We start from the raw sequence: 14,518 nt of genomic DNA, 5'->3' as shown, positions 1-14,518 counted from the left end.
ACGGAGGTAGTAAGTTTGTTTACTTTATATATATTATAATTAGTTATTGTACTCTCAGATAACTATACAAATATTAGATATTTTTAACTTCTAAAATCTTACCACCTCTTTACCGAAATAAGATCATCCTGAAATAAGATTATTTTTTAGTTTTTTGGTACAATGTTTTGATTCTTCGTCTTATCTGAAATTTTTTGCGGTTAATATTTTTATTCTTACTAAGTGATAAAATATGAATAATACTTTATGCGTGACTATTTTTTAAGCTGACTCTTCGTCTTATTTAAATTTTTTTACGGTTAATATTTTTATTCTTACTGGGTGATAAAATATGAATAATATTTTATGCGTGACTATTTTTTAAAATCTTTTATATAATTTTTTTAAAACAAGACGAATGGTCAAAGACCGAAATTTTTATGGTTAATATTTTTATTCTTACTGGGTGATAAAATATGAATAATATTTTATGCGTGACTATTTTTTAAAATCTTTTATATAACTTTTTAAAACAAGACGAATGGTCAAAGACCGGAAAAAAAAAATTATTACGGACGGAGTTACCAGCTGTCTCGAGTATTCCTACATACGAAGTACATCTTCATCTTCATGCATGGATGCCAGCCAAACGCACGGGAAGAAGTTTGTCGATAGGTGAAAAATGATGCTGTTAATTACTGTACTGCACTGCTCTACCGTCAGATTCTGAATTCCTCATCCATCGTTCATGTCACGTGTCACTGTGTCAAGCATCCATCCGTGTCCGTCTGCTACACGGCCTTCACCGGCGCTTGCCGCTCTTCCTGTCCCTCCCGACACATTAGTCAGGTTAGGATTCAGAAACTGAAGATGTCGCAAGAAAAAAAGTTCAGGTTTTTTTACTTCAGAAACCGAACATCTCGCATGAAAAAGTTCAGGTTTTTACCCAGCGTTCTGCGTTTTTGCCCCTCTACGATCGATGTTTTCTACCAAGGGAATTAGCACCGTCGAATCCACGATCCAACGGCTGTAAAAAGTAAAAAAACCGTTTACTAGATCGTGCAATCCAAAAAATAGAATGAAAAAAGAAAATAGAGGGAGGCCAAGAACAAGAACAAGGCAAGGCAAAAACGTGCACACAAGCTTGCTGCTAGTAAGCCAAGGAGAGCTTCAATTCTCCATTTATGTACTTTGCACAGGTTTTTTTTCACTGACAGGTGGGCCAACTTATTCGACAACCGCAAGGGCTCCGGTGATGGCCGGCGCGACCTCGCCGTGGCCGACGCCGGTGACGATGGACATGGTCATCGACTCCTCGCGGTGGAACCTCGTTTGCTTGGCGATGAACGCCTCCACCGTCCGCCGGAACTCCTCCGCGTCGTCCGCGCCCCAGCTCACCGCCTCCGCGTCGCGCGCCGTCACGGACGACCGCCGCCTGCGCCCGTTGTCCGATTCCGAACGCCGCAGCTCCGGCGACGCCGCCCGCCGGAACGCGCCGCGCGGGCTCATCTTCTCCGACCTGCTCCGCCTCGGTGCGCGGGCCTTGTTGACGCGCACCGTCTGCTTGTCCTCGAACACCGCCGCCGCCGCCGCGGCCTTTGCCGACGACGGGGCGCAGGGGACCACGGGCGCCAGAGGCGCTGTTGCTGCCGGGGCCTCGGGGACGTGAGGCGGCGGCGGTGACGGCTGCGGGACGATGAACGCAGGGAAGCTGCAGGCGGCGGGTGGTGCTGTCGACGCTGGCATGGGGCAGGCGCCACTGTCGCAGGAGACGGCGGCGGCGGCGGTGGCAGCTTGGTTGGAGGAAGAGATGGAGAGGTCGTGCCTGGAGAGCGCGAGGAGCAGGAGCACGATGGCGTTGCCAAGGACGAACACGAACCGGGCGTTGAGCAGAAGCGACCCGGCGAGCCTCACCACGGCGGCGGCGGCGGCCGGCACGCGGGAAGAAGACCACGACAAGAACACTACCAACGCAAGCAGCTCGCCCACGCGCAGCATCCGGTAGAGGAGTCGCAGCCGCAACGCTGCTCCGGCGGCAGCCATAGCACTGTATTGTACACGGCGTGGCTTCGCCGGCGCGCGGCGGTTCTTGCCTGTGAGGGCTTTGGAAGAAGAGAGGCTTGGAAGAGAGTGAGGAGTGAAGTGTGAGAAGAGAACTGCTTCAAATCTTCTCTTTGGTTGGGGGTGAGGTGGATGTGAGCTTTATATATAGCCTCAATTTTGGTGGCTTTCTCTGTGGCCTTTTGTGTTTAATACTTGCATTTGTCTTGTACTAGTCTTTATGCAGTGGGTCTTAACAATTTTTTTGTGTTCGAGTATATTGATTTTTAAAAATTTAGGGGAATATATTGGTGCTGTTGATGGTAGTAGTAGCAAGTAAAGTTCTTGAAATGGAGTGATTTATAGGACTAAAATGATAGGCAGTGTGGATAGAACATTTGAACCACCAACTTTTGTATACTGTGGACCTGTGGTGGTAGTAGTTATTGAAGTCAATGCAATTTTCAGGAATACATGGTACTTTTTTTCCTCTACAAGCTATGGTTCATATATAAATTATGGTGACTTTAGAGTGAAAGATGCTTCCTACAAAATTCACATGTTAATATGGTAGTATCATGTTTAATTGTATTTTTTATAGTATAAGTATGGCACATTTAAAATGAAGGAAAAAAAGTTAACTATCGGTCTTAATTCTTCAAGGCGGCAACACAGTAAAACCGCAACTCAAGTTATGTGTCGATCACTTCCATTTACACTTCTTTTTCTTACGTGCATATAAACCATCTTCTTTACTCAGTTGTTTATATACTTAATTAGTGATTAATTTAATTATGTACATTCCCAAATAGCTACCACAGAATTAATTAATCTACAAATATAAAAAACTACGAGGAAAAAACTATACTTCTCAGAGTGGTTTCAGATGTTGATAAGATACTCGCGTTAGTCTTAGGAGGGAGAAACGGTTGAGAAGTGTGTGACTTTATTGTTGTTTATTTTTTGTTTTGATTTTTAAGATCGCTACGAATATATATGCAAAAGTTTATTTTGTAAATTATTTTTCGTTTAAAAAATGTTTTGTTTAATTTTTTTTAGAGAAAAATCCAAAGATGACCGCCTATGTCACCGGTTTACGTATCTTTGAGAGTGTGATAAAAGGATATACTTTTATCGGTGCAGGAGCGTGGTGCTCGTGTGCGGTGGTATTCCATCCGGCGAAAAACACACACTTGATCTTAAGCGCGCCTTCCAATGGATAACAAACATCAACAGCGGCAGCAAACTCCGTAGCTGCTCGTTGCAGGCAGGGACCCCAAGTAGGGATACGTGTACGTATCACGAGCTGGTTTCCCTTCCCTCCCGCTGCCGGAGTATTGCTTCGGCTCGGCTCGAGATTCGTGTGCGGGGCCATCGATGTGGAGAGACCTCGATCAGTTCAAAACTTGCGAACCATTTCAGAGTTTGGATGCCTCTGCTTGTACCAGATCCCTTCTCTCCTAGTACTAGAGCATTGCAGTTTTGTAGAGCAGATCGGGTGATGGTCTCCGTCTGAACTCTGAAGCCTGGAATTTCCTTTGTCTCCACCGGCATTCAAGCAAAGCAAAAGGGAAAATGTTGGCATCAGAGCATAATAAGGGAATCAAGCGAAGAAAAATCTTCGGTTGATCGATGCAAAGCGTGGGAGTACTCTACTTAGGCCTTGTTCAGTTTGTAAATTTTTTTCAAAAACATCATAGATAAGAGTATACATATTTAAAGTATCAAACGTAGTCTAAGTACAAAATAAGTTACAGATTCTGCCAAGAAACCGTGAGACGAATCTTTGAGCCTAATTAATCCGTCATCAGCAAATATATGTTACTGTAGCACTTATGGCTAATCATGTACTAATTAGTCTTAAAAGATTCGTCTCACGATTTTTCCCATAACTAACTCTCCGGTGCATTTTACTTGTAGTATTCTACTATCAATAGAAAAAGAGTAGTTTTGTACTTTGTTAATTACTTGATTAGCAATATTTTGTAATTTTATTTTTTTGCAATAAAGATCACAATAAAAAGGATGATATTACCCTTCAAATTTGTACTACACCTAATATAGTTGGTAGTATAATTTAATCATAGCCATCGGATAAAAATAGATCAATGACATAGATTAAATTCTACTACCAGTAAAATACACCGGAGTCAGCCACTTAGTTTTAATGTTCATGTATATTTACTGCTCTATTTAGGTATCCAAAAATTCAATATGATATTTTTAAAAAAACTTGTTGGGAAGCCTTACTGAAACACGTACGGATTGCGGTGCTGCAGGGGCATTGCTGCTGCATGCACGAGGCCCGGCTGAAACACTGACCCAAGTGCAGTGCGTGCATGCATGCCCCTGTACATCCTGTGCCATTGCCATTACATTATTGTGCATTATACACTGCCCTTCTTTCGCATGGATAGTGTTCGTGTATAGTTACTGCGAGGCGTCCTTTTATCCCTGTTGCAGAGGTGTTGGCAGTGGAAGGGCAATGCGACATGCTATAGAAAAACAAACCAGAGGTCGACCCCTCTGCCGTGATTTAGAACAGTCAATTTTTTATTTAATAATAATGATATATTATCTTTAATATACATATATCATATATTAGTAAAATGTAACCAATACATCAATTATTATATGAACACAACATTAAAAAAATTATTATAGTATAACATCACAATAAATTGATAATGTAATATTGCCACGGCACAAATTAAAAACCAGTTCAATTATATAACTTGTCAACTCAACGATTTTTTACCGGTTTGATTGCGTTCAATCAGCGGTATGGTCCGGTATTTTTTCTATGCAACGCAAGGTAATGAAGCGTGGCCCTCGCGCCAATGCTCAAATGTCCCTCACGTGTATGGTGATGCCAACTCTGCCGCAACACAACAACAAGCCCCCCTACATGCTACTCGTACAACAACATGCAATGGCAGTAGCAGTAGTAGACTTCTTCTCTGCTGCATGACTGGCATTTCGGTGTACGCCACGGATTTCCAGGCGGCCCGGCCGGACGACCAGGCGCACGCACACGCACGCACGCAAGCACGACCGGGTGAAAGCTCGAGCGAAACGAGCGCCCCTCCAAAAGAAAAATCAGCGTGCGCAACAAGGGAAGGGGAGGGGAAGCGGTCGCGGACTCGTCCGCTCCATTTCCGCGGCTTTTTTTGCTTGCAGCGTTTGCACCGGTGCCTTTTCCCCGCGGGGGGAGGAGGAGGAGGAGGAGATGCCGAGACGAGACGGGACGGGACAAGGGCCGCGCGCGCAGGCGCTGTGCGCACGTGTGGTGGTGGTGCCTTTCTTTTTCTTTTTTTGCCCCGGGCAGCGGCCGACGTGACACGTCCGCCCAGTCCAACGAAACAACACATGGGAGTTGTGTACGCAGCAGCCGTTGTTGCCGTGGACCAGTAACGTGTAGCCAAACACTGCAGGTACCGGCCGGTACCCCCTCTCCTCCCTTGAAGCAAATAATTTATGATGCGGTTTTATACTAGGGATGGCACCGAGAAATTCTGGTTTTACATCTTCATACCTGTCTCCTGCGAGTTAAAATTTTCTCCGTCATCATCCCCACAAATTGCAACGGGCAAAGAATTTCCTCCATACCCGTCCCCGCTTAAAGAATATAGTATACATATCAAATCATATATATAATCTATATTTTTATATTAATATAAATAAATATATATTCATTAATTTATATTATAAAAATATAAAATTATTATTTATTGAATATAACAATGGATATAATTCATGACATGAAAAAAATAAACTTAAAACTCGTATATTTCTATTAATCGGATCTTCACGGGGAACGAAGACAGGATACTAAATACCATACCCGCCCCCGCGAGACCCGACGAGGACATATTTTCCTCCATTTAATTCCCCATGGGGAACCAATAAGAACCATCCCTGTCCTCTAATAGGATAATTCTCCGCGGGAAAACGGGTAACAGGAACCCATTGACATCTCTATTTTATACAATGTTTTCTATGAGAAAATTTGAAAAACAGAAAAGTTACACAAGTTATAAATATAATAATCGTGTCAATGATATATATTTTAACTAAGGTTGGGTCTGAGATAGCCGAAAGATGAATAAATGGAATATTTCTGATTTTTATGACAACTATATAATAATATAAATGATATAATTAACTAATATAATTTAAAAATTTACTTTATAGAAGCGAGAAGATGAAGCAACGTGTTCACAAGAACAGATGAAAAAAAAAAGGAGAGAAGAATGCTGTCTAAGTGATTTTTTTATGGTGCCGACAAAATTGCTGCCCCCTCTGGTCACCTGGAATAATTGGTTGAGGCTTTTCAAAACCCTGTAAATTTCCTTTCGTACGAGTAGTTTTTTAGATTTTAGAGAAAGTTAGTATGATCTTTAATATATTGGAAAACCAACTATTTTTCTTACCCAATTTTCACGCTTTTCCCGTGGTCTATCCAATCAAATATTCATGTGTAGCTGTAATTATATGCTCCGCATGTATTAGATTTGTATCAAAATTATGTGCTTTTTTTATTCATGCGTTTTACTATTTGCGCGTTTCAAAGAAGGCCTAAAATACTTTCTCCACTGCTGGTTTTGGTCACCACTAAACTAGTAGGGGAAAATGGAAATCCTATCTACAACCACATCACATCCACATCGAACAGATATAATGTCACATGCAGCTCATTAGAGAGCATTTAGGAGAATTAGCATTAGAAAAACTGGCATGATTTCGCAGGAAAAAGGGGCTTCCATTCCTTTCGGTACAACAACAACAACACAAAGCACACGGATCGAACAATTTGATTTTGCCCAAAGGCTAAAAGTAAAAGCTGGCGCCTATATAAGCTACAGCTAGTTCACATAGGAGACTGTTAATTATGCGTTCGTGTGCACGCATGTGAGGTGCCGGTTTGCGAGGGCAGGGATCAAAAAAATTAAATTTTTTTTGATTGCAAAGTAAGCTTTTCACCCTCATATTGCGATAACTAGGGCCTCAGCTAGGCGATTAGCAGCATATATTAACAAAAAGAGGAGATTTGGTGGGGAGACATGGTGGCACGATGCGCCGTTCGTCGCAGTCGAGCAAGTTTGGTATCACTAACTAAAACAGCCGTAGCGATTGGCTCGTGTCGCTGCAATATTGATCAACTTTTTATTGCTGATGGTTGTTTATGCTGGTCATGAATACAATGCCCACCTGTTTCGTCAAAGCACAGTTTTCGTGGCCTTGACTCTACTAGCTAGCTGCTGCAAAAGCTCCCGGATAGTTTGCTGCTAGTATATGTAGTGCACGTACTGCCTCTGTCAAACGAATTCTTTCCTTGTTCAACGTTTTGACATCTGTTTTATTTAAAAAAATTTCAGAAAATTAAAAAAAAATTTAGTCACACGTAAAATACTATTCATAATTTACCATCTAATAAAAACAAAAATATCAATCATAAAAAAATTTAAATAAAACGAAGAGTTAAAAATTAAAGATAAAAAATAAAAAAATGATTTATTTTAGGACGGTGGGAGTACTACTTTAGAAATAGTGAGAGGGCAATGATTCACTATTACGATTGTGTTGGATTACACTAATCATGTCGGGCAACCAGGTGATATAGCTATAGTAGTACCATGCCAGGTTTAAGCAATCAAGACTATGTTAATTAGCTTGCTAAGAGCAAGTTCCAACTACTAGCTCTAATTCATCTAGAGTTAATCTAGTAGTCAATTTATACAATACTTACCTACTAAACATACCCATATATCATACACACCGCGTCTTAAAACCCGTGTTACAGCTAGCTATAAATTAGTATTCCATTACTCTTCTCTCTTTTCTTATCTCTTTAAAATATATTTACAACTGACTTATATGCTACTATTGTACCTGCTCTAATGATGTTTGAGGTAATGTATTGGGATTGTGATAAAATATGGTAGTTTCTCTTGTCTGAATCTTTTATTGTATTCTTTATAATTATTAAAAATGGCCGGCATAATCAAGTAGCATGTAAAAGGATGTATTATATTCAAAAACATATATACTATTTTGAGTGCTAATAGGACAATGGTTTGAAAAGTAACTTGTTTAACCATTGCTCTCCTTTTATTTAACTTTCACAATTTTTTTACACAATAGTAACATCACAATACTGTAAATTTTACTCCAGTCGGCAAGATAAAATAGTGATTGGGTTGAAGCTAGCTAAGCACTGTCTACTACTAGTGATATTAACAAATAAGGGATGAAAAACAACCTATTGGAGTAGTTTCTGAATTCATGCCCAGATTCTCATCAAAACCAAAGAGTAACATGGTTAAACAATCTTTTACTTTGGAGTAGTTTCTGAATTCATGTCCAGATTAGCATTAGCAGCAAAACCAAAGGGTAGCATGTTAAAAAAATGATTCATGTCAGAAAAATTAGCATGGTTAAAAAAATGATTCATGTCAGAAAAATAAAACGCGCCAGGTAGGGGTCGAACCTACGGCCTTCTGCTTAGGAAACAGACGCTCTATCCACTGAGCTACAGGCGCCCTACATGGCAAAATCAAATCAAGCTCTATGAAGTCCTTCCTTACATAGAAACGCAAATGGAACTGACTCACTAGCAGACATATACTGATACATCTAGCTTATGCTGATTTTCCATATAAGCACATTATATTCCCCTTGCAAGTTACGTGGTGACCAGCAGTTTGCTACACACATCATCAAATCAGCTCAACAAATTCAACCCAGAACAGTCTTAAGAAATGGATATATACCTTACAAACAGCGAATAGAATCAGATACCGCAACTAAAAGCATCACTTCTTCTCTTATTTGCTCCGCTTTAGTGAACCACTTGCCCGCAAAGCACCTTTCCAATTCCAAATGCTCCCAGAGAGGCGATCTTATCCTCCTAATTCTCCTTGTCATTGCCTCGACGCAAAACATATGCTTGGTTCCAGATTAGCGATTCCCAGCTGCATCCATGTTCTTCCGCGTCGCCACGCAATTATCTATCGGCTAAATGGTTCCAGGATTCGACGATTATACTCAGTTCTGAACTTGTGATCACCTAAAATTCAGAGAGAGAGATAGAAAGAAATGCAGCTTTATACTTGGTTTATTCGAGCTGTCTTGCCTTTTGAGGTGTTTATTCTGGGTTCAACACGTCAGTAATAGGCCCCTTTCACTAGCATTGGAGCTTAGGGGTGGAAGGAATTGAAAAGGTGCCTTCTCTAGAAGGTTAGGAGTAGAGCTACGATAGCTTTGCTTTAGTATTGATCATTGATTTGTGATTTTCTTACTGGTACCAGTAGTGCATTTTGGAGAAGTTGATCAATCATCCCTAAACCCATCATTGCGGAGATTAGAGTAATAATACTCGTAGTTCTTTTTAGACATATTTATGACTTGAGATTCTAAGTAGGACCCTATTGGTTTGGTACCTCGAAGTCACAACAGGATAAAGCTAAGCAAGAGCAAATGGCTATGGAGCGTTAAGACCCTGTTTGGATCCACTCAACTTTTTTTAGTCCCTATCACATCGAATGTTTGGACACTAATTAGAAGTATTAAATATAGACTATTAATAAAACTCACCTCATACTTTGGACTATTTCACGAAACGAATCTAATGAGCCTAATTAATCCATGATTAGTGAATGTGATGCTACCATAAACATTTGCTAACCATGGATTAATTAGCCTTAAAAAATTTGTCTAGTAAAATAGCATTTATTTATGCAATTAGTTTTGTTATCAGTTTATATTTAATGCTTCTAATTAACGTCCAAACGTCCGATGTGACAAGGGACTACAAAAAAGTCCCTGGATCCAAACACCACCTAAATAGGCTAAGTTAGTTAAAGTGTTCCAAAGCCTAAGCTCCATCACCAAAGCAGCATCATTACTACAACTTCCTCCCTGTCATGGTGATTTTTGTGTTCCTTTCTACTGGTATGGTAATGGTAGTGCTCCAATCTTGTTAAGGACTGATTGTTTATCATCAATTTGAGTCATGGACCAGGTGACTCACCTGATGTCTCCAAGGTCAGATCCACTGAAAATAGCATTGTTGTTCTGCCGATTCCTTGACGCTTTGAATATCCACAATCCGTTCAATTCTGTGCGGTTTTTAACAATCGTTCTTCACATGTATGCACTCCATCTAAAGGCATCTGCATGACGAAAACAAGCATACAACTTTTGTTATCAGGCAATTACGAATTGTTCCCAAATCAGATCTGACAAGTGCAAATTGTCAGAAAAGACAGTAAATAATGAGCATATGTACAAAAAGGTCAAAAGTCTAAATACTGATAGACATGATTCACCGTTGCATAATCAAAATTGTCAAAAAGAGAAATACCCTAGGAGTTATTGTCAGGAAGAATATGGTACTAACAACTCTACAATAGTACAAGAATTGGCATTAACAATGCAAAAAGAATCATCACCAAGCAATAATATCTTGGTCAAGAATCAACAAACTTAGTGAGCAGCATGGACATGTTGATGCAACTTATTTTGGCCGGGTGCCATGAAAGTGTCAACGCTGCTATGAATATCTCTACCGGCGTCCACTCCCTTCTAAAGAAATGATGAAATAAGATCAACATAGGGCAGCCTGTGACATTCCTATGATGCTATCTGCCCCCAATTCATTGTGCATAAACTGCTTCAAACTTGTACTGCTAATATAAGAAGAGCAAGAAATGGACTTCTTCAGTTCTTCACTGTACATCTGATGCAGAAATCAACTTGACTTATTAACGATTTAGGTCATGAAACCTGCAAGTGGGCTATCTCAATGACTTGGAGTTCATTCTTATAAGACATATCTGCTACTTCAAGCCGCAATGCTGAAGCCTGTATCTGAGCATCCTTGCCTCATTTTCTTTTGAACTTTCGAACCGGGGGATGGGGGGAATCCCCACCTGAATATATTGAAGAAAACAAACAACTGTACAAAAACACGGAATTACAGGAGGTGAAGGGGATGAGCAAAGATCGATTTCTTAGCCGGGTTGGCCAAAAAGGCTCAGCAAAGATCGATTTCCAAGAAGAGAGAACAATTTTTTCTTGTCGCTGAATTCTATGAGACCAAAGACCAGAGTCTTCGATGCAACTTCTCAGAAGCCTTCAGACTGATGGAGGAAAAAAATTGAAGACGACTTCATTGTGATGGTTCCAAATCCTCTAGTAACACAACAGAGAATTATTGAAAGAGCCTATTGGGCAGTGAACAGGAGGGTTTTCTGTCCTGTATTCTTTGCATGGTTGGTATGTTAGGATGGAGGTGAATTGGAGTCCATAAGCTTGTGGTTAGGTAGCACTGAAAAAATAAGTGATCTGTGTCCTCGGTGTGCTGATGACAAATCTCACAAGTTTGAGTGGTGAAGTAGCTTTCTCTTGTGAAGGGTTTTCCTTGTTGGGAGTTTGTCTTGAGCTAGCAGCCAGGCAAAAAAACACTCTTGGCGGTGCACATATCTTCCAAATGTAGGTGCATGGGGGCCAATCTTAGTGATAATTTGTTGGGTGTTTGTAGTAGACCGAGCTTACAGTGGTTCCTCTTGGTTTTGTGAGCAGGCTTGAACAGGTGTCTTGTAAATCCGATAGAGCTGTCTCTCAGATGAACATAACATTATTGCACCCATCTTATTGAGGGTTGTCTCTCTCAGATGAACATAGCATTGTCGTACGAATCATTCAATCAATGCTTCACAGCAGCAGCAGAAATGATAATGGCATGACCAGACCTTCCTAAGCTCCACTGAATGGAAACAAATGCTCATGTAGTCGATGCTTCCTACTGATCATCATATCCAGATCAGATCCTAAATCCAACTGATCATGTGCATGGCGAGCCATTCCAGCTCCATAATATATCAACTCAAGCATACTGTAAATTGCACTGTCTTTGGGATGCGTGTGATCACTTGCCACAAACACCCCTACTCTCCTGCCCTCCCCTCCAACTGAGATTGATGACCAACCCGCGCCTTTCACAACCCCTTTCTGCTTCATCATATGCCGCTCTTGCGCAGCCTCATGCCATTGTCCCTTGCTGGCATAAAGATTTGCCATCGCCACATGTGCTCCTGCACCCCATGGCTCTGCTTCCATTGCCCTCTCCGCAGCTTTCCTTCCAGTTTCCTCTTCTCCTAGGGCTGAACATGCCCTAAGCAAAGATGTCCAAACAACACCATCTCTTTCGTTGGTAGCCATCTTTCTGATCACTTCCTCGGCTTCATTTATTCTACCAGCTCTACCCAATAAATCCACCACACAGCCATAGTGCTCCTTGGCAGGATGCAGGCCATAACTCTGATTCATTTCATTCAGGTATCTCAATCCAAGCTCGACCTCCCCAGCATGACAGCACGCATTGAGCACACCAATAAATGTGACATGGTCTGGCTTTAGTCCAATACGACACATTTCCTTAAATAACTCAAGTGCCTTCTTGCCATGTCCGTGCTCTGCATGTCCAACAATCATTGCAGTCCATGAAACAACATCATCTTTCGCACGATGGAAAAATACCATATCAGCATCTAACATGCTACCACTCTTTCCATACATGTCAATGAGCGCACTCCTGACCATTGCATGGTGTTCAAGTCCAGCAGCGACAGCAAGCGCGTGGAGTTGGCATCCAGTATCCAGTGCCGCAACAGTTGCACAAACACTTAGGAGACTAGCAAGAGTGAATTCGTTAGGACGAGGATACCTGCTGTAATGCCTCATTTCTCTGAACAGAGCGAATGCATCCTCAGCAAGGCCTTCCTGTGCATAGCCTGATATAATGGCACTCCAAGAGACAACATCCTTGACCATGCTCTCCCGGAAAACAGCATCAGCAGCTGACAGACAGCCCGCGGCGTGTGTGTAGAGTGTGACAAGAGAATTGGCCACCGAGCGTCCACAGGCGAAGCCTTTTCTTGCAGCTTGCGCATGCAACTGCTCCCCAAGACAGACCCAAGCAATATCTGCACACGCTGCAATAACTGCAGCGTATGTGTATTCATTCGGCAATGCAACCGGTGATGATTCCTCACGAACCATTCGGACAAACGCCTCAATAGCCTCCTTTGCACGGCCAGTCTGCACGTAGGCGGCGATCACCGTTGTCCATGCGGCCACATCGCGCGTGGCCATGCGGTTGACGGCAGCTAGTGCGCCGTCGATGTCGCTGTAGCGCGCGTACAGAGTGGCGAGCGTGTTGGCGACGTAGGGCATTGAGTCGAGGCCAAGCTTGGCGCAGAATGCGTGCACCTCACGCCCGCGAGACAGCAGTCCGGCGTCAGTGCACGCGGTGAGCGCGGCCGCGTAGGCGTACGAGTCACAGTGCACGCCAGAGGTGCGCATATCGGAGAAGCGGCGGAGCGCGTCGTGACGCCGGCCAGCCCTCGTCAGCGAGGCAATCAGTGTGGTCCAAGAGACCACGTTCTTGTGCGGCATTTCGTCGAACACCTTAAGCGCCAGGCCGAGGCAGCCAGCCTTGGCGTAGACGTCAGCCAGTGCAGTGGCGACAAAGACGGACGAAACGGCCGATGAGCGGACCGCGAAGGCGTGCAGCGACGCGGCGTCGGGGAGAAACCCGGCGTCGGCCGCGGCGGCGCAGGACTTGAACACGAGGCTGAGGACGAACGAGTCCGCGGCCGCGCGCGGCGGAGAGGAAGCGCGGAGGCGATAGAAGAGCTCCATCGCGCCGGGGAAGTCGCCAGCGGCGGCATGGCCGGCGAGGAGGGTGGCGTAACAGACCTCGTCGCGGTGCGGCATTCCGTCGAACAGGCGGTGCGCGTCCGCGAGCCTGCCCGCTCGGACCAGCTGCTTCAGGCGGGGCAGGAGTTCGTGCATGGGGGGCGGCGGTGGTGGTGTGTCGTGGCCAACGGCAGCAGTCCAGACGGACCGGCGTAGACAGATGAGGCGGAGCCGGCGATGTCCCGCCATTTTAATCGGCGGAGTACAAAACCTCGTTTGCTTGGACGTGGCTGGATGGTTAAATAGAACTAGACCTCGTTTCGGTGGGCCATACTTAATCTGGCCCATTTACGTGTATGGGCCATGATTTCGGCATACCCGAACAAGGTCTCAATCCTTAAGACGCAAGGCTAAAATTCGGACGTAGGAAACACATCAGGAGCATGTTTAGGAAGCTTTAGATATGAGAAAAGCAATTTGATTATCTACTTCTGATAATTTAGAAAAACTCTAAAATCCAGCCTAAACCTAGCTTCTTTAGCTAGTGGCTTCTTAGTTTATTTTTTAAAATTTACAACTACAGATTTTCAAAAGCTATGGTTCGTTTGAGACAGCTTTTGAAAAAAGCTACGGCAGAGAGAAACTATCCCAAACATCGCCCTAATATCACACGGAAAAGGGAGTTTGTTTGAAGGAGTCGTCTACTTTTGGCTGCAATCAAATATGGTTGTAGCCTGTAGATATCTAAACAGCATTGCCGTATTCCTTGGTTTTGTTAGTGGTACACTGGTACGGT

The 14,518-nt window shown here is 43.0% G+C and overlaps 2 protein-coding genes and 1 non-coding gene across 3 annotated transcripts; all 3 read right to left on the bottom strand.

The window, feature by feature from the left end:
• Positions 1-1,112: 1,112 nt before the first annotated feature.
• On the bottom strand, positions 1,113-2,281 carry LOC102720526 (translation initiation factor IF-2-like). The gene has a single exon (XM_040524422.1). It carries the CDS (start codon positions 2,020-2,022, stop codon positions 1,207-1,209), a length of 816 nt encoding a protein of 271 aa, XP_040380356.1. The 5' UTR covers positions 2,023-2,281; the 3' UTR covers positions 1,113-1,206.
• Positions 2,282-8,488: 6,207 nt separating this feature from the next.
• On the bottom strand, positions 8,489-8,561 carry TRNAR-CCU. Its single transcript has one exon. It is a non-coding gene; the product is annotated as a tRNA-Arg (tRNA).
• A 2,373-nt stretch (positions 8,562-10,934) lies between these two features.
• On the bottom strand, positions 10,935-13,971 carry LOC102720242 (putative pentatricopeptide repeat-containing protein At3g47840). Its single transcript, XM_006655566.3, has one exon. The coding sequence runs from the start codon at positions 13,969-13,971 to the stop codon at positions 11,779-11,781; it is 2,193 nt and encodes a 730-aa protein (XP_006655629.3). The 3' UTR covers positions 10,935-11,778.
• Positions 13,972-14,518: the final 547 nt, after the last annotated feature.

This window comes from Oryza brachyantha, chromosome 5, assembly GCF_000231095.2.
Source record: "Oryza brachyantha chromosome 5, ObraRS2, whole genome shotgun sequence".
In the NCBI taxonomy this organism is placed as follows: domain Eukaryota; kingdom Viridiplantae; phylum Streptophyta; class Magnoliopsida; order Poales; family Poaceae; genus Oryza; species Oryza brachyantha.
The sequence above is the reverse complement of the archived record's forward strand: the minus strand, read 5'-3'. Positions and strand labels throughout refer to the sequence as shown.